This window comes from Calypte anna, chromosome 6 (genome assembly GCF_003957555.1).
Source record: "Calypte anna isolate BGI_N300 chromosome 6, bCalAnn1_v1.p, whole genome shotgun sequence".
NCBI lineage: Eukaryota > Metazoa > Chordata > Aves > Apodiformes > Trochilidae > Calypte > Calypte anna.
In genome coordinates, this window is record NC_044252.1 from 12,274,493 (window position 1) to 12,298,204 (window position 23,712).

General features: G+C 39.9%; 1 protein-coding gene and 1 non-coding gene across 5 annotated transcripts in view; both read left to right on the forward strand.

The window, feature by feature from the left end:
• Positions 1-2,289: 2,289 nt before the first annotated feature.
• CCAR1 (cell division cycle and apoptosis regulator 1) overlaps positions 2,290-23,712 on the forward strand; it is a 28,129-nt gene continuing 6,706 nt past the window's right edge. For 2 of the 4 annotated variants that reach the window (XM_030453589.1, XM_030453592.1), the window contains exons 1-18: positions 2,290-2,367; positions 3,281-3,399; positions 9,976-10,148; positions 10,741-10,785; positions 11,444-11,476; positions 12,430-12,623; positions 13,171-13,285; positions 13,369-13,561; positions 14,669-14,801; positions 15,114-15,275; positions 15,703-15,928; positions 17,176-17,289; positions 18,162-18,328; positions 19,031-19,241; positions 20,054-20,137; positions 20,789-20,974; positions 22,499-22,690; positions 23,197-23,430. In XM_030453589.1, coding sequence (XP_030309449.1) covers positions 3,327-3,399; positions 9,976-10,148; positions 10,741-10,785; positions 11,444-11,476; positions 12,430-12,623; positions 13,171-13,285; positions 13,369-13,561; positions 14,669-14,801; positions 15,114-15,275; positions 15,703-15,928; positions 17,176-17,289; positions 18,162-18,328; positions 19,031-19,241; positions 20,054-20,137; positions 20,789-20,974; positions 22,499-22,690; positions 23,197-23,430 — 2,535 coding nt within the window. In that variant the 5' untranslated portion in view covers positions 2,290-2,367; positions 3,281-3,326. The remainder of the gene's footprint in view (positions 2,368-3,280; positions 3,400-9,975; positions 10,149-10,740; positions 10,786-11,443; positions 11,477-12,429; positions 12,624-13,170; positions 13,286-13,368; positions 13,562-14,668; positions 14,802-15,113; positions 15,276-15,702; positions 15,929-17,175; positions 17,290-18,161; positions 18,329-19,030; positions 19,242-20,053; positions 20,138-20,788; positions 20,975-22,498; positions 22,691-23,196; positions 23,431-23,712) is intronic. The other 2 variants (XM_030453590.1, XM_030453591.1) reach the window with 2 other exon arrangements.
• On the forward strand, positions 17,946-18,011 carry LOC115598562. Its single transcript, XR_003987731.1, has one exon. It is a non-coding gene; the product is annotated as a small nucleolar RNA SNORD98 (small nucleolar RNA).

Sequence of the window (23,712 nt, forward strand, 5' to 3'; positions counted from 1 at the left end):
TGAGAGCTCTTTTAGTCAAAGATTGTTTAAAAAAAAAAACAGAAAGCTGTTAAACTGATGTGTACACCACTGGGGAAGGTGCCATGGATCAACTTCATGGCTTTCTTGAGAAGTACTCAAGGCCAGAGATTCAAAGTATTAACTATTTGCACCATAAGATTTTATTACTATGTAGCATTTCTTGATACCAAGGTTCTTTTCTTGTGCTTTTCCACTCATCTTTGTTAAATGTACTATTGTACCACAGCGTGTATGTTCTCTGATTGTAAGCTCTAAAATTTTGCCATTTCTCACCACAATATCCCCAGCTTGTTCTTAACTCCCATAACCACCAAGAAGGCTGGAAGCAGGATGCGTTTTATGGTTTTTGCCTTATAATTTGTATCCTTTTCTCAACTTGTCCAATTATTTTAATGTAAACTAAAACTAAACAGAAATTACCTATCTTCTAGACTTCTGCCTCTTCATCAATGAAGGGGCATGAAATCCTTGGAGAAACTGTCCAACGCATTAAAAGATGGCCTGGGGGGGTATTTTAACATACAAGACTGAAGTGCTCACATTTTTACACTGCTGTTTCCATTTCAGCTGTTCTTCATCACAACAGCATGGCTCATCTTGAAAAGAGGATACAAAGACCTAAAGAATTTAAAAGTAGTCATTAGGATACTATAAATGACAGTGGCAAAAATTCTCCCAAGTATCTATCAGTCAGACAAGAGGGCATGGACTTAGGCTCTGCCAGGGGAGGTTTAGGTTGGATATTAGGAAAAATTTTTTCCAGAGAGGGTGCTCAGGCATTGGAACGGGCTGCCCAGGGAGGTGGTGGATTCTCTGTCCCTGGAGGTTTTTAAGAAGAGACTGATGTGGCACTCAGTGCCATGGTCTGGTAACCACAGTGGTAGTGGATTAAGGGCTGGACTTGATGATCTCAGAGGTCCTTTCCAACCTGGCTGATTCTGTAATAGAGCAGTTTCATAAAATTCTGACATTCATTGACAATAACTTTCTCTTTTAATACAATTTAGCCACTGTCCTTTTCATGGATAGCATAGCATATAGTCCTGTTACCTGGTTAGCCTCTGATTGTATTTCAGTCACTTTAGTCAACTGACTGAGTTGGATGGAGTTATGTGCCAGGAACAGACACGAGTAAGGCTTGAGATGTGTATACTTAAAAATGAAGAAATATGCTGCTAAACCCTCATGCAGTTTGCCATATACTTTATAGGTCTAAGGTAGATCTGTCTTTGCATATTATTGAGTACCAGATCCTGACAGAAATGTAACTTCCGTAGTTGTCTCCTGCTTCTTTCTCTCGTTGCCCTTCTACAACAGAATCCATCCAACTGCATGTGGAAGTTTAATGTTGATGCCTCCCAATAATATATTCCATCACTTTGAGGGGAAATAATCACTTCCAAGTCCCATTTGAATTTATCAAGTGTGTCTTTATTCTCAAATGTTAAGTAATACCCCATGTAGGAATTTCACTTGTATAAAAAGTATTTAAGGGATTGAGTGCTTGTTGTAATATCGAGAGACTGAAACTAATATTACTATTCCTCATCTATTGAACTACTTACTGTAATGATTCCTGTCTGCAATTTCTGTTTCAAAGCATCTGAAGTGCTTTGATGAGTCCCTCTGGCGAGTTTGCTCTCTCTTCACCTCAGGTGATCCTGTTACGCCCCCGCACACACACACACACGATAGCCTGGACTCTCTCAGATGTTTAGGCGCTCGGGCGGAGGGTTATTAGCTACAGCAATAAGGCACGCATGAGGTGGCGTGAGAAGCGTCTGACAACTTCCCAGGATGATGCCTGCTACGCGTCGCTCAGGACGAGCGCCAGAGAGCCGAGCAAGGAACCTCCGGTGGGAGGAAGGGCCCGCAGGGCAGACACGGCTCGGCCCCTCCATCCAGGGCCCGCAGGGCAGACACGGCTCGGCCCCTCCATCCAGGCCCCGCAGGGCTGACACGGCTCGGCCCCTCCATCCAGGGCCCGCAGGGCTGACACGGCTCGGCCCCTCCATCCAGGGCCCGCCGCAAGATGGCGGCACCCCCTCCCTCCGCCCCCCCCCCGGCCCCTCTCTGCCTCGGCCAAGATGGCGCCGCCGCCCCTCGCCTCCCCTAACGGCCGCGCCGCACGCGGCACCCCGGGCGCGCGCCCAGGAGCCAGCCCGGCCCCGACTCGCGCCTGCGCGCTCGGCCCCACGGGCGCTGTGAAGTCGCGAGGTCTGACGTAATCGGTGTGCGCCACCGCTCGCTGCCGTCGGCGGGGGCGGAGGCGCCTGCGCAGTCGAGGCGCGCTGGGTGCGGGAGGCGCGGAGGGGCCGGCGATGGCTCCAGCGAGGCGCTGCTCAGGTACCGGCGGCGGCGGCGGCGGGAGGGGCTCGGGAGCCCCAGCGCAGGCCCCGGGGGGTACCTAGGGTGGAGCGGAAGCACGGCGGGCGCGGGCCCACGCCCAGGCCCGCATTGTTGGCCGGGGGCAGCGGGAGGAGGAGAAGGGGCGGGCGGCGGCGGCCTGGCCGCGGCGGGGGGCGGGGAGGCGCCTGCTTCCCGCCCGCCCGGCCAGTGGCCGCCTCGCTCTCCCATGCTGATCTCTCCGCTTCTCGGCGGCGGGCCCGACTGCGGGCGGGTGTTTGCGTTCGCGCACGCAAGAGAAAGGAGATTTAGCGGTGCCGAGGGGCGGGTAAAGTCGTTTTTAAAAATAGTGGGTTTGGGGGGCAGGAGTGAGGTGCTCCCCGGTGGGTGCGGGAGGCAGCGGCGGAGGTGGTGAGCGGGCGGCCCGGGCGCGTTCGTGTGGTTACCGTGCCCTTGCTTGGGGAGAAGCGAGCCCGGACGGCAGCGTGAGGCGTGCGGGCTCCTCCACCGGTAGCGCTCCGAGCGGCGGCGGAGCGATAACTCTGGAAAAGGCAGAAGAATGAAAATTAAACCCCCTCCGTTCTTCAGAATCACTTTCCCTTTATTCCTCCTTCGAAATTTTAATAAATTTTAGTAGCGTTAGTCCCATTGTTCGGACGGGGAGGGTGGAGGTTGTGCCGTAGGAAAATAAAAGAATTTGTCTTGCAACTTCTTGTGTTTCCCGCTGGTGATGCGTATTGCCCACCGGATTCAGGGGTATAAAAATAATTTTTCAACACTTTTTTTTTTCCTTGTTTTGTTTTTTTGTTGTTGCTTTTGTTGTGGTAGTTTGTTTGGGTTTCCTTTTGTTTTTTACCCCGAATTCAAATAGCCTGATGGTTTATGTTTCAGAGATTGTGCTTTATTTTGATAGATTGCAGTTATAGAAGATAGACACCCAGGAAATTTTGCCTTTCACCATGGCTCAGTTTGGAGGACAGAAGAATCCCCCTTGGGCTACTCAGTTTACAGCCACTGCAGTATCTCAGCCAGGTCAGTTTACATATCACTTAATGTTTGAACCCTGACATCTAGTAGGTTTGGAGATTGTGTAGTTGGGTATGCAGTTAAGAGTGGCACTGTGCTAACTAACTTAATTAAATTCTATTTAAATAAATTATTTCATTTGGGAGTGTTCCACACAATGGAAACATTAAACATCATTACTTAATATTAGCTGTTGGGTTGGCTTAGTTTTGGGGTGGGGTTTTTTTGTATGTTTGGTTTTGGGTTTTTTTGGTTTGTTTTCAAAGGAGTGATAAGTAAAATCCCAGGTAAATTTTTATTGTTTCTTTTGGTCAGTAAACAAGATATTAAGTTACTTGTATCCAAAGATGCATAAATCAAAGTACCTTTCTTCTAATTGCTTTGCTCTGTGTTCCATACTAACACCATTAGTAGGGCATTGCGGATTTCTAAAGTGCTGCCTGAGTTTCATTTCCCTGGCAGCCTAAATCGATATTTATGAGGTATTTTGCCTTTAGTTATGTAATGGACATATTTCATATAGTGAAGAGGTCTCTGAAATCTACTTCTTGAATTGGGGGTGTGTGTATTTTTAATGCCATGTTAGAATTCAGGGATCCCTATAACCACAGGTATCGCCCTGATAATGATAGAGGGTGTCTTTTGATTTAGGTAAGAAGCATTGTTTAGTCACTGGGTAGTGTATTTCAAAAACTGGCTACATGATTTTTGTGTTTCATGTTGTTTAATAGCATAAAAGGTTTTGAAGTTAGAATCTGAAGCTTGCTGTGTGGTGAATTGTGCTTCTGTTTCCAGTTCTGGGCTGCCTTTTTCTCTTCTTGAATACAAAGTGTTTCCTAAATATTGGAGTTTCATTGTTCAATGTGAAAAGGCTTCAACAAGGCTGTGGTACTTTGAGGATTCAGGATGTCAAAGTGTTTGCATAAGCAGTAACTTTGTTGAAGAGATGTCTTTCTGAAGATCTGTGTGGTTTTTACAGTTGTCCTTTGCTGTAGTTTGATATGAAGTTAAATGACATACCCCCTTTGTCAGCAGTTTTACATCTAGGAGCTCAGAAAAAGTTGGGGATGCCTGCTGTTCTTTGGAGGTGCAAGTTGGGATGGGGGAGAAACAAATCTTTCCCCTGAGTCAGTTTTCATTCCTAAAATGACTCCTCCATTTCCAATTTTTACTTTGGGCAGTGATCCAGCCTGAGTATTGTCAGGGAACTGCCACCTTCCACCAGGCATCTCACAACCCTCTGTCCAAGGCTGCCTTTTTCTCCATGCCCATTCATTCTCATTCTTTACCTGAACTGTTGCTGTACCTAACCAGCTGCCCACAAGCAGTTTTGCACTATTTCTCCCATAGGTCACACTTACCTTATCCAAATGGATGCCGTGGGTGCTTCCTTGTAAGAAGCTGCTTAACAGCAGGAAATTGGTGGCATTGTGATGGAGAGATAAAACTTTGCTTTTGGTTCTGAGGTCTGACTGGGCAATACCTTGGAGCCATTAATGGAAGGCAGCATCTGGGCCTGGAGTATTGAGTCTGATATTACAACTGGTGCATCAGAAATAGTGGTGGAAGGCTGAGGGCCAGCTCTATGTACTGTTTCAGAGAGATAGCTGCATAAAATCTGTTGAATGGGAGGAGCTGACAGCCATCTTAGACCTCACTGGGATGGGACCAGAAGGGGGCCCTGGAGAAAAGGTGGATGGAGCAAAGGCACTAGAAAGCACACACCAACTTCTCATCTATTTTCCTGTTCCTCTGTCTTTGGTTAGCCTACTTCTCAGCCTCCTTAAATTAAACGAATTGCAAAATTTAATAGGGGTAGGACTAGTCAGCATGATTTGCTGTGAGAATTATATTGCCTGCTCTATGGGAACATATCTCCAGGGATTTTTAGCTGTTCATCTGATCCAGCAGCACCTGACTCAGAACATGAGAACCATTAAAGACTAACATTTGGTTGCATTTCTGTCTTCTTCCTATGCTTGTTACACCTTCTTTCGTGTTCTCAGTATCTCTCTTCACATTGTAGTATCCTCACTACCTCTTGTATGATCACTTGATATATCTTGATATGGCAGTTTCAGTTGAAGGCATTTAGCTCCTTAAATCTGTCTGGTCCTTTCCTATTTCTACTCCAGTACACAACCTCCCTGTATCCTCTGTGTCCTCTTTCTTCCCTGTATGTACTGCTGAATCCAGTCCCTGGGATTTGTCCACACAGCTCCTGGTTTAGTACACATGTACATACTCCGTTCCCTGTTTTTTTATTGGCAATGCTGATTTATAGTACAGAGCACAGGAAACTTCTCTTGAAAAGTATATAGTGCTTATTGTCCCTGCTGAGAGCTGAAGAACAGTGTTTAGTGTTAAGCTGCAGCTGTGTTGTCACCTTTTGTGCACTTTTCAACATGAAGCTATGACTGTGCAGGCAGGTTGCTTACCTGATGGAGAAGCTGAGGCATGCTCTTGAGCATGTGCTTTTTTTGATCCATATTTAGGCATGCCAGCTGCTTTTACATAAGTGTCACGTTCCTTCTCTGAAGCATCGGGGTGCTTGGATGTGGGGGAGAAGTGATCTTGATTATTTATTTTTTCATGACAAAAGCAATATGATATACAGCTTTGTCCTAAGCTGTTGCCAAAAGTGATGGTTCTAGAAAGCTAGCTTGTTAATTGCAAAAAGGTAATTTCAGGGTTGGTTGTTTTTTGTGGCTTTTTTGTTGCCTTTTTTTTTTTTAATATTGCTGACTTGGATGCTGTCTTGGCCATCCCATTAAGGCTCTTAATAACTAAGGTGTGACACTAGCTGTAGGGATTCCTGAGATCCCTTTGATATAGCTTACTAATGCTGTCTGTGCCTATGCTATTAGAAGAGAGATGGGTAATTCCAGGTGTGAAGATCTGTGTGTGAAGAGAGACTCCTACTTGTAACACAGTGAAATTGTCTCTCTACTCCTTGTCTCAGGGTTTTATGTGTGACATCAGTAAAATCAGAATAAGGTCCCTGCTGTGCTGGTTAAGTATTGTTAAAGCGTAACTTAAATTATTACTATTACAGAAGTTTAAAAGAAAAATAAAATTAAAATTTCTAGATAGCATGGGGTTCTTTTTGCAAGTACTTCTTTGAACTTGTATAATGATGTACAAGTTCCTGAAACTCCTGCAAAGGAGAAGCCCCATCAGTTCTCTCAGCTGTCAATTTTTGACATGCCTTTGATTTGTATCACAGCACTTGGTGTATGCAGTTTTCAGGGTTAAGATTTCTGGTTGCATACTGAAGCCCATTTTTATAGCACTCTAGTCAAGGGGAAGGCCTCGCTGTGTTGCCTTCTGGCTGATAAGTGGTGGTGTCTTTGCTGTATCAAGACATCAGTGCATCAGAGTGAGGAAAAGTGTGCCTGGTGAAAGCAGAAGTGCTTGAAGCTCAGTCCTTCTGAGGCTGGTGGCCTCTGAAGTGATGTAAGTGTACAAATAGGACAAGCACACAGTCACTAAGAAATGGCTGATGCACAATTCACTGGCTTGCTGTAAATAGATGTCCTGTGATAAATACACTGAGTCGAATTTCTATTGTGTATCTATTAAAAGGAAATTTAAAAAAATAAGTTTGGACAGTGTTTGCATTGCAAGCATGTTAAGTTTGAAGAAAATTAAAAACCCAAGGGCCCAAACTCACAATTCATGACACCTAGGAAAAGTACCCAAAGCCTTGGATAGAGTATTCCTTCACTGCAATCCTAATAAATCTATATCACTTACCAAGCAGATATGTGTAGCTATGTACTTTGAAGATGTTGCCCTAATCTTAACAGGTCTCTGGAATTCAGAAGCAGTGAGATGGGCTTCTAAATACTGCCTTTTTTGCTTGCTACAACATAAATCTCTCTTACCTAAGCTGCTGCCTAGGACTCCAGATTATATCCAAGCCCTTTGAGATGGTGTTGCCATGCAATATTTGGTGCGAGTGGAAGTTGTTTAGACAGCATCTGCATCACTGTACTTAGTGAGGCAGATACAAATCCTAGGCAGCTATTGTTTGTCACTGCAGATAATTGTTGCCAATAATAATAATGTAATCAGGTGTCAGTTCCACACTGAGTCTGCAGTTCATTCTGTCTCTTGTTTTCCTGCCCTTTTTTTTTATTATTAACTAGCAATTCAGATATAGTCACCTGTTTAATCAGAGCCTGTTTGACTGAGATGAGTACATAGATGAAAGGCAGTCAAATTAAGCTACTGCAATACTTCAGGACAAATCAGTAGGAACAGCTTTGAAAAACTTGTTACTACAGGTGTTAGCCTATGAGGGGTTTCTAGTGGTCTTTTGTCTTTGCCCTTTGTTAGTAAGATTATCTGCAGTATTGTTGATTACCTGATACCCAGTTAATATTAATTGCTCTCAAAGTGATGGTAGAGGTGGAAAAAAAAAAAAAAAAAGAAGTTGTTGTTTTATTTTCCCTCTAAAGGGACAGAATAGAATGGGAGTCTTAGAGTGGGCTGGGAATTGTTTGAAATAATTATGATTTATGCTGGAAGGGAAATTGTCATAGTGGAAACTTAAGAGCAGAGTTACTCCAAGATCTGGTTTTGGAGCAAGCATGTTAATATTTTATTTTTCTTGGTACAAAAAGTTGGAGAGAACTTGTGAAACTTGCTTGATGGTGCTTCCCAACTCCATGCCCCTGTGTTCATACAACTTGAGAACACTGGACTGAATGACAATAGTGAGTGCAGTAAAACAGATTCAGACAATGTAGTGTGAAGTGAATTTATGCACTAACAGGAATTTCTGCTCTGGTTACTTGCCTTGCATGAGCCAGCAAAGAATGCAGCCAAGAAAAGTGAAAGTTGTCCCACAATACAGCAACACAGTGTTATCACTAGATGTAAAGGTCTGTTTAAAGTGTGTTATATGAAGTATTGGTAAGGTTCCAGATAAATGTATGTTTTTGGGTGGAGAAAAAGGGACAAACTGGAGCTGATGGAGAGGCAGGAGCCAAGAGGATCAAGAGAATGAAGGGCCTGTCCCAGGAGAAGCTTCAAATTTGGCTTGCGTGGTTTCTGAAGAAACCCAAAGATTGGATTTTTCAGGGGAAAAAGTCTATGTAATACTATATGCAAAAAAAGTAAATGCAATACTGGGAATGCTGTAATTTTGCTGTACTGAAGTGCACTTGATTTCACTATTAAAATAGTATCACTTCCTGGAATGCTCTTGTGACAGTATTTGATGCAGATCATAGTGATGGTGATTACTTTCACTGTGGCTTGCATACTGTTTTCATGTTTCATTCCAAAACTTTAATATGATCAGTGCCATTAAATTGTTTTCTGAAAATTGTGCTCTGCTGGAAAGGATAATGTGATGGGGATCTCTCTGCTGGTTACAGCATTTTTTGTGTATTCTATGGTGATGATCACCAGCCACAAGTGGTTTCTTACTGCATCCCAGGGTCAGGAATGTCAGCTTCATTTTGGATCAGTAAGAATGGTGTGGAGCACAAACTGCAGGAGGAATACTGTAAATCTGTTCTTTGTGCTACTAATGCCTTTGGAAGAGAGAGGAGCCCTATTCAACTTGAATGTTATGAAGGCTGGCTGACCTGTCTTTGCTGGCAGTATGTTTTCCTGTTGAATTTCTCTCTGGTTTTATTTAAATGTGTGGACTAGACTCATAGATTGCTGAAGAAATACTGGATCATGCAGCTGCAGGTAACTTTTTAAAAAACTCTTGACAGTGGGAGCACATTTCCAGATACTTTTGCAGTTCTTCACTCAGATTTGTATTGTGCAGGGCTCTGTCCATAGAAGATCCATCTGTAAGGCTTAAGCATATAATTCATAAGTATTGTGTGCCTGCGAAGTGTAGCATGGGGATAGTTGCTCCTCCTGTTTTGCTTAATCTTATTTAAAAGCTGATACGGCACTAAACTGAACTATTTTTTCCTCCTACACAGTTCATGTCTGGGTAGCACAAAACCTTCCTAGTAAGAACTGGAGAGAGCTTGAGTTGCTTCCTTTATATGTGGGGACTGATTAAACTCCTTTTTGTTAAAAGGCTGGGAGAGAAGACTATAAAATCCAGCTCACACGGGGGCAAAGCCAGTATGGAGCGATGCGAAGCCTCTTGTGTTTCCAGAGAATGCATTCCATAAGCCTGTGTTTCATAGCTGCTATTACAGTAAAGATTTCTCTTGTCATCAGATAGAAATATAATAATTATTATGGAGCAATCATAATCTTTATTTAGCTCATCCAAAACCTGAGATACATTCAAGAGAACAGTCTATGTCTGTTGCGGGCTACGGGTGACGACTGCTAGAGCTATGAACTCACAAGCAACTTGAGAAAAGGAAATTAATTGATCTCTGTGCCTCTGTTGTGGTGTACTATTTATAAATTAATTTAGAAGAAAAGCTAGTAAGGTGTGATTCTTCATCTCAAATTTTGGTGCTGGATTTATCTATGTCACGGGCTTGACTCGGGAGCGAAGCATCATGTGCTGCATCTAATGTAAGAGTCAGAAAGAAACCTCAGAGATTTAAAGTTGCTCTTGGTGTTTATTGTCTGTTGTTCCCTTTTCAGCTGCTCTTGGTGTACAGCAGCCATCGCTGCTTGGAGCCTCTCCCACTATATACACCCAGCAGACGGCGCTGGCAGCAGCAGGGCTGACTACACAAACACCAACCAACTACCAGCTCACTCAGACAGCTGCATTACAGCAGCAGGCTGCAGCTGCAGCAGCTGCTTTACAGCAGGTAAAGTAAAAGGAGTATTTGCTGTTGACTGCATGAACTTTTAATAATATAAACCACTGTCTTTGTATAGCTGAAGTATCCAGGACAAAAGCAGAATGGGAAATGGTGAACACTGTAGTATGAGCCTCTTTAAAAAACAGTGAGATTTTAGGTATTCAGCTAGCATAATTGTATTCTGTGAAGGTGGGGATTGTGACTGTGGAGGTGATGACTTTTTGGTATGGAGAGCCTTTTGGGAAAAATTTTGCAGCACCTAAACTTGAAAATCTCAAGTTCCAAATACTGTCGATCACTGTATGTACTTAATAGCATTTTGTGTGATCTCATGCTGGGCCCTAGATACTGTATAAGTGCCAGGCTTAAAAAAAAAATTGCTGATTTTGGCTAGAGACTGTACATCAAAGTCCACTCTGAAGGCTGAGCACACTTCTTACAAAAGTAATATGTTGATACTGTGAATTATGTTTTATATTAGAACTGTTAAATGTGAATAGTTTCTATCTAAAACTTGCCAAGCAGATAACTTGTATTTGGTCTTATTGGGGTAATAATTCTTCCTGTTTATGAGATATTTTACTTTTATCTGTTTCAGCAATATTCACAACCTCAGCAGACTCTCTATAGTGTACAGCAACAGGTTTGTCTGATTCTTACTGTGTACATCACAAATAACTTAAAAAAGATGGTTGTGTGTCTTGTAGGATTTGTCTCTGAAATCATCTGCATATGGGAAGTTGTTAAAGAACTAAGTAGGATCTTTTTGTAGTGAGAGCTTGAAGTTCATAAACTTGGAGAGGCATATCCAGGATGGAAGCCTGCCTACCTTTACACAAAAAGGAAATTTAAAATCTATGGTATTCCATGTGTACACAATTCCTGCTAAACTGTGCTCTAAACAGGGTCGTATATTTTAACTGCTAGAAAGATGCTGTCAAAAAAAAAAAATTCCCTTTTTAATTTTTTGTGGACTTTGAACTTAAAAAGATTTTGAAAAAGAATAGATGGACATGGAAATTACAGGCCTAAGCTTCTCCAGCTGCCAAAACTATTTTTGATATTGCTATTAACTTTCAGTTAGAAAAAACCCCAGCATTTCTGCTTACTGAATAAACCCAGATTATACAGTCTTTAATGTGAGTGCAAATTTATGCCTATTCAGACTGCTGAAATCACCAAACCCCAAAGAACTATTAAGTCACTCAGGTTAAGCAAAAACTCTTACTTGTAAAAAGGAGGTAAAATTGTACAATTTGCTTAAGCATATAAAATTAATTTATAACTTTATTTATTTTAAGTTGCAGCAACCTCAGCAGACCCTTTTAACTCAGGTTAGTTTGGTTTTATTGTTTGGTCTTCATTCCCAAACACAGATAATGCAAGAGTGCAAATTTGTGACATCTTGGCTAGTTTAAATCTGTAAAATAAGCTGTTGTGAATGGACGTTTTATTGGTGCAGGTTTATTTTATCCAGATGCCAAAATATGCATAGCTTTGGTTTCAAAAATTAATGGCAACCACTTTTCCTTTAATCATGAAGGGAATATGTTTGATTCCTTTTTTTTTTTTTCCTGATTTGGACTTAAGTGTTCAGTTGTTTTGCATTAAGTAACAAACTGAGAAAATCTTTTCCTTCTTTGAGAAGGAATTTAACTTTGTGCTAGCAGTATTGCAGTATGTATATAGAGAGGTTTAAAAAGAACCCTGCTGAGCTTGACAGATTTAAAATATGCAGCAATTTGCTCTAGTTCCATGTTCACTTAACCTTCAAAACACGCTTTAATAAAAAGTAAAAATAGGTTACTTAATTATATTACTGTGTTCTGTTTTTGTAAGAAGGCAAGGACCTGAATTGTTAAGGAAGGTTTCCTGTTGGCCTCAAACTTTACTGACCTACAACAGTACAGTTGGGATCTAAATGGAGAATAATTTCTAAGCTTGTATTCCTAGCAGAGTTAGGAACTTCCCATCTCTTCAGCTCCACTGCATGGGTTACCTGTAAAAAATAATGCAGTCTTAATTTTTTTCTTGACAATGTGTGTATTTTGAGGAAGTTTACTTTTTTAAAAGAAAGAGATTAATAAAGCCAGTCATGATTCAAAGTAGAAAAAAAGTAATTAAAAGAAAAGAAACAACAACTCCAAAACTTCCACCTTCTTAAAATCTCTTCAAGGGAATTGTATTAGACACATTCTAAACTCCTGTCTACATGGGTGAAGGAACTGTTCCTTGTAGCTGTGTCAGCTGGTTATAATATTTATAGTTTGCTTTATTTTACTTCCAGCCAGCTGTTGCACTACCTACCAGTCTTAGCCTGTCTACTCCTCAACCAGCAGCCCAGATAACTGTTTCTTACCCAGCACCCCGGTCAAGTCAGCAGCAAACCCAACCACAAAAGCAGCGTGTCTTCACTGGGGTAGTTACTAAACTACATGATACATTTGGTTTTGTGGATGAAGATGTCTTTTTTCAACTTAGGTAAGGTAGAAATACTTGCCTGTACATGTCCTCTGTGATACCCTCAATAAATAAAAGATTTAGTTTATTGCGCTCTTAATTCTGTGACTCCGCTGATAGTGCCTGCAGGTAGTATGAGGGTTTTTTCAGCACTGGAAATCAGATGGTTCAGTAAGTTAATAGACACTACATCTCAATTCCTTTATGTGATTTAACATTTTGTTAATGCAAAACCCAAACCCAAGAGACTCGGAACACACTAAGCGCCATATAGTTTGAAATTACAGAATTTGTGGGTGGTTAAATGCTATCTGCCTATGTTAAGTCAGCACTGTTTAGGTAGCTTCTGCTTTAGGGCCAAAAACAGGAATTAAATTCCTGTACATGCTCTGACCAGAAGCTGATAGTACTTTTTGGGATAGTACAGCATTTGGGAGTAGATGCTGTTCCTATAAGCTTTTTTTTTTTAATTAACTTTTATCTGCTTTCTTTCAACTTTAAATGTATCTTGCAATTGTAAAACGAGCTGCATAAGACTCTCACAATACATTTTCTGCAATGTTTGCAGTGCTGTTAAAGGAAAGACACCTCAGGTGGGTGACAGAGTTTTGGTAGAAGCTACTTACAATCCTAATATGCCATTCAAATGGAATGCACAAAGGATTCAGACACTTCCAAATCAGGTATGTGGGGCTACCCAGTCTAACTTATAGTGACTGCTTCTGGTTAAAACTTGCTCACAACCCATTTTCTCTTCTTCTGTTAGAACCAGACACAAGCTCAGCCATTACTGAAGACCCCTCCAGCAGTTCTTCAGCCCATTGCACAGCAGACTGCATTTGGTGTTCAGGCACAGTCTCAGCCACAGTCCTTGCTGCAGGCACAGATATCAGCAGCTTCAATCACACCTTTGCTTCAGACACAGCCTCAGCCATTACTGCAGCAGCCACAGCAGAAAGGTGATCCTTCACCTGTTTCTTTTGATCTTTCACAATATTTCTTGTGCTCCTGGTACTTAGGGTGTGATTATTTTTTGTAGTTGGAAGACTAAAGTAATAGTTGAAATAATATGGAAAGAACTTTATAGAATTTTCACTTTGAAAATGCCTCTTTCTTCAACTACATGCAAGGCATGTTGCCTGTGATAGCTCAAGAATCACCTGGTTAGTGAGATCCCCATGCAGTCCTGTTTGTATTAGGATTTCATAATCGAAAAGCACATTCAGTGTTATTTTTTTCTTCTGAGACTCACAGACAAATTGGGCAGTTGTAAGTACTAATGGCAGTGTAGTTCTGAAGCATCTTCCAGAGTGTTCAACAAGATCAGGTTTCACACCTGTGTTAAAACTATTACTTCTATATTTGTGTTTTTATTTATTTTAGTTGGCCAAGTTGGCATTTGAGAGAAGAAACACTGCCAAACGTGGCACACAAAGGTGGTTGTGAGGTCACTTGAGCTTTGAGAAGCTGGAGAATCAGCAGTAGGATCAATCATAAGTTAAAATTAAGACTTGTCTTACACTAAAAGCAAGTGGAGAAGATTAAGCTGTCATCTAAGCAGAACTGTTTTGGTTAATTGCATATTATATTCTAATTACAACTCATTCATTGATAGTTTGTAATGTTTGCTCCATTTACAATCAGTTGGCTAAATATTTTGAGACAGAAGTATGTGCTGAAGGATTGATGAAGCAGTATAATAAATTGATATAAGAAAAACTTCCCTGGAATAAAATTGTTTTTACCTGTTAATAACCTCAAAAATAAGTTCTAGGCTTCCTTTAGTTCATTTACTTTAGCTATTTACTGTGTGCTTAGGTTATATTAGCTTCTGTCTTGAGAAGAGGCTTTTAAACCACTTCTACTTCCTAGAGGTTCAGGTTGCATCAGTGAAGAAAAAGCATAGGTTTCTAGAGCTCCTTGGGGTTACCATTCATAATAAACAGATTTCTTTGACTCCAGAGTTAGTTCAGAAAATGTACCCAAGTGAAACAACTGTAAAGCAGCAATGTTTGTATTGTAGCTTGTTGCGCCCAATTGTTTACTGATCTTAATTTTTGTTTCAGGTGGCTTGCTACAGCCCCCTGTTCGTCTAGTTTCACAGCCTCAACCAGCTCGAAGATTAGACCCACCATCCAGATTTTCTGGGAGGAATGACAGAGGAGGAGACCCTATGCCAAACCGGAAAGATGACAGAAGGTGTGTTGTAGAAGGCTAGGCAACAATCATTTTGTCAAGAGCTTTCTTGAAACAGAGCTGAGCTCCTTGCTCAGGAGTGAGTGATACATACAAGTGTCTTTACCATTAGGTAGTAGTGAAGGGTTCTTGCCTATCAAAAATGAAGGAATTGTATCATCAGTCTCTTGTAAGGAGACAGTGTGCTGAAACAAGCTATGAGGAACTTCTCATTTTTGTAAGTCATCTCTTGACAGGTCTAGGTTCTGTTGTGCTATAAAGCTTTTTGTTTTACAAGCATGCAAAAATATTTGTGTATTCTCTGCGTTTTTGAAGCCGTGAGAGAGACCGAGAGAGACGTAGGTCCCGGGAAAGATCACCCCAGAGAAAACGCTCCAGAGAGAGATCCCCCAGACGAGAGCGGGAGCGGTCGCCTCGAAGACCGCGACGCGTTGTTCCCCGTTACACGGTTCAGTTTTCCAAGTTTTCCTTGGACTGGTATGTCTGCAGTGCCAGTTGTTTACCTACATTCACTTTAATTGTGGGCACACGTTTCTGTGAGCCCGTGTCAACACGTGTGTGTCTAGTAAGTGTTAAATGATGATCTCATCTTTAAAGAAAGATCAAGTATGTAATTTCTGAGTGTTATTTGTTATTTTTGTTATTTTTGAATGCTACTGCAAAATACCCTTTTAACTGAACAAATATTTCCTAGTAGGCAGACACCTTTACTCAAAGAGTGTTTAGTAGTTACTTGGTTTTAAACTTCAATACATGACACTCTTAAGTATTTGCTCTTCAAATTTTGTGTATATATAACATTTAATATATGATTGTTGCATTTCTAGTTAATAGACCTCTTAAATATGTGCTTTATTCGTAGTTCTCCTGTGCTGTATCTTTCAAATAATGTTGTTTATTTCAGCCGTAGCTGTGATATGATGGAGCTGAGGAGGCGTTACCAAAATTTGTATATTCCAAGCGATTTCTTTGATGCTCAGTTCACATGGGTGGATGCTTTTCCTATGTCTAGACCATTTCAGCTGGGGAACTACTGTAATTTCTACGTAATGCATAGAGAAGTAGATCCCATAGATAAAAATGCTGCAGTCCTTGATCCACCTGATGCTGATCATCTATACAGTGCAAAGGTTTGTACAAGTTTCCAGTATTACAGCTGTTAATTTTGTTTGCCATAGGTTGAAAAAATTAGTATAATTGAACTGAAAATATACCATAGCAATTTGAGCAAAATACAGTGTTTTAAACTTCACTGAAAAGAGCTAATATGGAGAGCTTGAAGAACCATGGCAGGGGTTTATTTTGTTACTAAAGCTGTTCTAAATCTAGTTTTACTGACGTCTTTTCTGTTCTCTGCACCCAGTTGCACTGATCTGATTACAGGAAAGAAAGCCAGTTCCTGCAAGATCTCTGAATGTATTTCTTGGCAATTAATTTGGACTATTTAATGAATGCCCCTCCCCCCTTTTCTTCCTTTGATGATCCTTTCTGTGTAGTTTGTGCTCTTCTGTTTGGTGATGTTTTCTTTCTTTCAGATTCATCTCTGTTTATTGTTTTGTTGAAAGTAGATTGAGCATATTGGGATTCTCTGAATGTCAAAAAATGCTGAATCAAGGGTTGTGGTGTATAAAAGACCTCAGTGTCAAAATGTCTTCCTAGAACCTGTTCCATTTGAAAGCTCATTCATATAGGCCTGAAAGCAGTCTGTTTTAGAAATATTTCATGTTCAAGATAGGTTGAGAAACAAAACTGCATTTAACCCTAGTGTTTCTGAAAGACTTTATTTGCCTTCTGTGTATAAAAACCTTGAAGCCTTGGCTTATGTATCAGATATACTGTTTTTTGAGTGTATTGATGCAGAGCAAGAGCTCTCTTCTAGATGGCTAAGCTTAGAAATACATTCAGGAACTGAGGAATAGCCTCCTGTTTTCATAAAATTAACCTGTATAGAACATCAAGTGACCTTGTTAGCTTTGACTGAGCTAATGGGATGTTGTGAGGATACAGATCAGTGTGTTAGTTGGTTGTCTTCTGATTGTTACAAAATGGAAAGAGTCAGTTCCTGAAACCAGAAATGTACTCATTGTGCTTCTTGGTATAGGATATTTGGCATATAGCGATAACATGTGAAGCATGTTGCTTTTATATGCTTTTAGTTCATTTTCTAAGGTAAGATCACACATCACATCCATATGGAGCAGAGGGAAATTGGTCCTTGGTAGACATTTTAACACTCAGTTTTATTTTACCTTTACTTTTTCTGATTTATTGTGACATTAAGGAAAAAGTACTTGTCTGTATGTGCTTGGAAGTTGTGGTCATTGGTTACCAGTCATAGTTCAGACACTTCCCAACACTGATCTGACTTGCACAACAGGTGATGTTGATGGCTAGTCCTAGTATGGAAGATCTCTACCACAAGTCATGTGCTCTGGCTGAAGATCCCCAAGAACTTCGTGATGGATTTCAGCATCCTGCTAGACTTGTAAAGGTAAATATGATTCAATGCCAGACACTTTTGGCAATAAAGGTTGGTTTTAGAACTTGTCAGTAAGGGAGGAACTTGTAGGAAGCTGAATGATGGCTTCATTTTTCCTTTGAAGAGACCTGGTTTCTATATGCCAATTATTTTTCCAGTTTCTAGGAGCTTTGTCTTCATAGTTTTCATATTTACTGCTTTCTACAACTACTCAAACTCAAACAATAGGTATTTGGAGAAACCTACATTAATTATGTAATAATTAACTTTGTTAGCCTTTTCTTAATTACCTAGACTGTTTTTGTAAAGGCTCAACTGTGAAGAGAATACAATCGAAGCAACAGTTAAGTAACAATTGTATAGAGTGAAATTCGACTATTGTTGAACTGCACAACCTGTGTTATGGTGTCTCAGGACAACAGAGACTTGTTTTCTTATTAAACTGCTCCACCTTAAATCAAATGGGAGTACTTGAATTTGTTGATATAATGCTTTTATGGTCTTTTGTAGCTTTGCTTTATCACTTTTAAGCAGGACCACCTATAAATGTGTACCAATTAAGACACAATCTAAAGCAGTATCTCTCTCTTTCTTAGAAAGCTTTTAATCACAGAGGTAGAAGCCTATACTAATAAAGAAACCTGATGGAAAGTCTTGCAAACAAGAATGAGTGATGATGTTTTAAACCTATTCCATTTCTGAAATACTCTGTGGAAAAAAAAATAACTGAACTCTTTCTTGACTGACTTTCATTTTTCAGATTTCAAAATAATATGACAGTTTGCTCATGGAATTCAGTGTGTGTGCTATGAAATATTCTTTGCTCTTTGGAAAAATGTCTCTACCCCTAGTGGGGGAACATTCAGAAGACTCTCTTTGTCTAGTTTTTAGTGGGTATGAAAGGCAAAGATGAAGCTATGGCAATTGGAGGACACTGGTCCCCATCACTGGATGGACCTGATCCAGAAAAGGACCCTTCGGTGCTGATAAAGACGGCTATTCGTTGTTGCAAGGCTCTTACAGGGATTGACTTAAGTGTGTGCACACAATGGTAAGTACTGTCCTCCAAAGCAAAGTACACTGTAGAAATACCTCTCTGTTACCAGCAGTTAAAAAAAAAAATATGGAAAAACCTCTCTGTCGGCTGTTCTTGGTAGTGCAGGTGAACTACTCAAAGGATGTTCTGTTTTGTAAAAAGCTTGATTGGTGCCAACTGTGCTGAATACTGCATTAAGAACTAATTAAAAGTTCTGGATTCATTTTGACATGCTGTAATTTTTTTAATGAATGTGTGTTGAAAATTTTTCATTTTGTGCATAGCTGGAGAAGATCGTCAAGAGAACTTCATTTCATTGTTCTTTTGTTATAAATAAATAGCTGTTCATTTATATAGCCATATTTTCTCTTGATGAGTTTGTCGTGTGTTAACACTCATTGTGGTTTTACTAGTACCAGCAAAGCCTTTTGTATGCTAAATTTAAAGTGCTTCGATGACTTTTATTTGCACATTAAGCCTGTGTGTGTGCTGAACAAGTTGTGTATACAAGAATTTCATTGGTTTTCCTCCTTTTCAATTGTGATTCCTTTTCATAAATGTGCCAAAAGAGAAAATATGGCTTCCATAATTTTTTTCTTTAGATAAGCTTCAAGGTCTTGCAGCAAAGTTTCTTTACTTGATGTGCTACAAGTGATCTAGGCTCTTTAAAATGTATTGTAGAATTTTTTTTCCAACATGCTTCTTCCCTTGCAACAGGTACCGTTTTGCAGAGATTCGCTACCATCGCCCTGAGGAGACCCACAAGGGGCGTACAGTTCCAGCTCATGTGGAGACAGTGGTTTTATTTTTCCCGGATGTTTGGCATTGCCTTCCCACCCGCTCAGAGTGGGAAACCCTCTCCCGAGGATACAAGCAGCAGCTGGTCGAGAAGCTTCAGGGTGAACGCAAGGAGGCTGATGGAGAACAGGCACTGAACGCTAATCCCTTTTTCTATTTCTGCTTCTCACAGGCACAGGAACACAGGCACAAAATGCACACCACATACTACATTACATACATACATAGGAGGAACATAACTGGTAACAATGACTGGTAAACCAGCTTTCAGCAGTGTAGTGAATGTTGGTTTTTATTTTTATTTCAGCTAGTTCACTAACTTTAAATGTGTATGCTGCTATCACAAATGGAATTAAATTGTGCTTATGATGCGCAGAAAACTTGTTGATCATAGATGTAGTTGCTGGAATCTGGAACCAGTTGTTGAGTGAGATGCAGTTTATTAATAGATGTCTTTAAAACATTTTGCCATTTTCTAAAATCTAAATTCTCTCTTGTGGCCAGTTCTAATTGTGATATTTGAAACCGAACAAACAGTAGTCTGAAACATCTGAATTTCAGGCCATGTGGCTGATCAACATCTTGGAATAAGGGAAGGTCTGACTGAACAAAGAGTAATTTGGAGGATTTAAAATCTGGGGGGAAATCACACACTGTGTGGTTAATGGAGACCAGCAGTGTCTGCGTAACCCCGATATCCTTTGTGGTGTTGCTCATCACCCTTTTGTGTTCCACAGATCTGGCTTGTATTGGTTGAGTGGCACTGTGATCATTTATAAAGTGGTAGAATGTGTGTGTGAACTTGTCTAAATGATAACTTTAGGAGAAGACTATCTGAAAGAGTTGTGACCTTGCACAGATCAGCAACAGAATTAAAAAAAAAAAAATAACTGAAATGCTTTCAGGCTTTCTGAGTGATAATTTCTAAATTTTATTTCTCAGGATGAAGAGGAAAAGGATGATGGGGAAGCTAAGGAGATCTCTACACCCACGCACTGGTCTAAACTGGATCCAAAAACAATGAAGGTAGATAACATTTTTCTTAACGTGGGTCCATTGTACTTTTTTTTTTTTCTTTAAGGCAAGGCCTGAAATACAGATGTATATTCCCTTAACTGAAGAGAAAACCTTCGATTGTGTTTTATCTTACTTGCTGACTTTATAGGTATTGGATATGATACCACACTATACATGTGATTTTAATAAGTGAAAACTGCTAATTGAAACTATTGGGAACTGCAGAACTTTGTATAATAAGTTTTCCACATATGATACATCAACTGGAAAATTAAAATTCTGCAGTGATCTACTCGTATATACTTGCATTTAAAAATGTGCAATCTAAAATACTTTGCTCTTAGTTTTAAAACACAATAATTATACAGAAATATATATCAGGAGTTGTAATAAAAAACTTCCTTGAAAATAGTAATGTTGCTTTGCTACAGTATAATCCTTCCCCTGCCCCTGTAAAATGTCCCTCAAAAAGGGGTTCTTTGAGGAAGTACAGCTTGAAATGCAATACTTTTTATATCTGTAAATGTCAGTGTTTTTCAGTTTGGACTTTAAACATGCAGTTGAGTTTTCTGTCCTCTTGTTTGATTTTTACTTCACCTTTTCTGCTAATCACGTTTTGCAGTGTCACTGACACCACTTACAGAGGGTTTTGTTTACCAGGTAAATGACCTTCGCAAAGAACTAGAAAGTCGAACCCTTAGCTCTAAAGGACTGAAATCTCAGTTGATAGCTCGACTGACAAAACAGCTGAAAGTAGAGGAACAAAAAGAAGAGCAAAAGGAGCTAGAGAAGTCTGAGAAAGAAGAGGAAGAGGAGGAAGATAGGAAATCTGAAGATGACAAAGAGGTTAGGTTTTGAATGTATTTTAAGTGTTATTAATTATGCATAAGTATTATATATTTAAATTGTATACAAAAAAGTATCAGAAGTACAGGAGTGTGCCTAGTTGTTTTGGTATTGTACTTCTCAGATGACTGTACTTGGAACTCTTGCTGTAACTTGAGCTGCTGAATTGGAATGAAATATTGGGAAGTTTGAATTTCTTTATATTGGCATAGTCAGTTGAAATGTGTAGCTATGCTGAGGGTGCCTGAATTAATGTCAGACCTTAAATGCAAGGAAAACTAAATCCCAAACTCCCAAGAAAAGCTATGCTCGAGAACAGGTGAACATACTGAACAAGATCTTAACTGCTTAAACCTACATGAAATGGAACCTGTTCAGTTGTTACGGCTTTTAGCAGCATACAAGCCTCAGAGAATTACTGGGAAAATGATAGGAGAGCAGGTTCCAGTCTGCATAATGTTACATCATTTCAAACAGTCCAGTTTTTTCACACTACTGATGTTTATCTTAGGTTTGTTTTCCTTTGTTATGAGGCTTTTATTTTTGCTTTTAACTTCCTGTGTGTTGAAGTTTCTGTAGTTTTGCCATTGGTAGTTTCAGCACTACTCAGTCTGTTTTGCTGTTTCTCAAGGATGAACAAGATCTTTGCAGTAAGGTTAAAGCTCGACCACAGAAAAGGGGCATAAATGTTTGGAGAACATAATGTGTGCTGTCTGCTTTTTAGTATATTCTTACCTGCTAACTATTATGGGTTGGTATGAAATTTTACACATCTGTGTAAATCTTGTTGAGGGAGCAAAGGCCACGTGTTTGCTAGTTCTGGCAGCTGCTGTTGTCTCTCACAAGTTGGACGGGCTTCAGATGTCTTGGGGTTTCTTGCCACAACTCTCTTTAGTATTAGGGAACAGAGCTCTGATTGTGCTTGCTTTTTTAAAAAGCTCAAGCTCTTCTGTGACTTCTTTTCATGCTCATGAGACTGCTAGTTCTCTCTTGACAATCAGTAAGCAGCTTGGTATTTTACTTTTTCAGAAGTCTTTTACTTGGTTTGAATCAGCTGTATCTATACAGATTGCATTTTTGATAATCAAAAGAGCTGAGTAAATGATGTATGAAGTATTTTCCTATGAAAGGAATCGGTGTACTGTACAGCTCTGAAAACACCCCTAGACAAGCAATAGACCCCTCAGGACTCTCAAGCTAGAAAAGATGCCATTTTTTGAAGTGAACTAGCTGAAGTACTTCCAATGTTGAATAAACATGCTGTGAGCACCAGAAGATGGTTGGAAGGTGTTCATTGCTAACAGCACTGCATGTTCTGCTCTGTGTTGCTCAAGTTTCTGGTCTCCCTAGATGCCTGTTTGGCAGTGAGCATGGTATGCATTCTGAAAATGTTTGTCTTCTGCTTAGCATTCAGCAGCTTAGGCTTTCCTTCACTTTCTTCTTAGCAGTGCATCTTACAAAGTAATATGTAGGCTGAGGTTTCAGCTTTGCAGAATGCTGTATGTTGTGTTTTTGCCTCTTTAGGAAGAGGAAAGGAAGCGTCAGGAAGAACTGGAACGTCAGCGTCGGGAGAGAAGATACGTCTTGCCTGATGAACCAGCAATCATTGTACACCCTAACTGGGCAGCAAAGAGTGGGAAGTTTGACTGTAGCATTATGTCTCTTAGTGTTCTGCTGGATTATAGATTAGAAGATAATAAGGAACATTCCTTTGAGGTAATGTAGCTATGCTACTTAAATTTAGCCATTCTGGTTTCTTCTAAATTCTGTGTGACAAGAGCAGTGTTAAATTCTGAAAGTTTACAATGGCATGGAAAAATAAAACTTTAATTTCTTTTAGAACTTTAATTTCTTCTTAAAGAAACTTACTTCTTTCAAAAAGTTGTCCAGTCCTCTGGTACCTGGTTTACAATAGCAAGGGCAGTCACTGTATGATAATCTAGAAGAAATGTACAGGTTTTCAGACATGAATCTGGGTTTATAATTCATACAGCTAGCCTAGGTCCTAAACTACAGCAGTACAGGGAAGAAGCATTTTTATAAAGCTGTTGCAGGCTTCAGTATTCAAAGTAGATAGTTTTAAAACATTATTCAAAATATGTACATGTACAATTAAATAGCTGTAAGGTGCTACCTTACTGACTTCTGCTATGTCAGAATTTTAATACAGAGTCATAATTTTACTATTTGTCAATTTTCTTTTCATTATCCTTCATGTGCAGGTATCATTGTTTGCAGAACTCTTCAATGAAATGCTTCAGAGAGATTTTGGTGTCAGAATTTACAAAGCACTGATTTCTCTCCCAGAGAGAGAGGACAAAAAAGACAAAAAAAGCAAAAAAGATGAGAGAAAAGAAAAAAAGGAAGAAAAAGATGATGAAACAGATGACCCAAAACCTAAGAGGAGAAAATCTGGAGATGATAAAGACAAAAAAGAAGATAAAGATGAAAAGAAGGTCTGTAGGTAGCTCATATGAGGTAGTATAGTGTCTAGATCAATATTGAGCTGTTTCTAATTGAATTTTTCTTTCACTGCTTTTCAAAAGTCAGGTCTCATAATGTTACTGAATTGGTTTGACTCAATCTATTTAAATATACTTCAGTCATACTCAGTAATTTAAAAATTTTATGGGTGTATTGGGGACTATTTTAACATTCAGCTATATCACATAGATTTGTATTTTGTTTAAGTGATTAAATATACAAGTAGGCAGATCTTGAATGACTGGTAGTGAGGT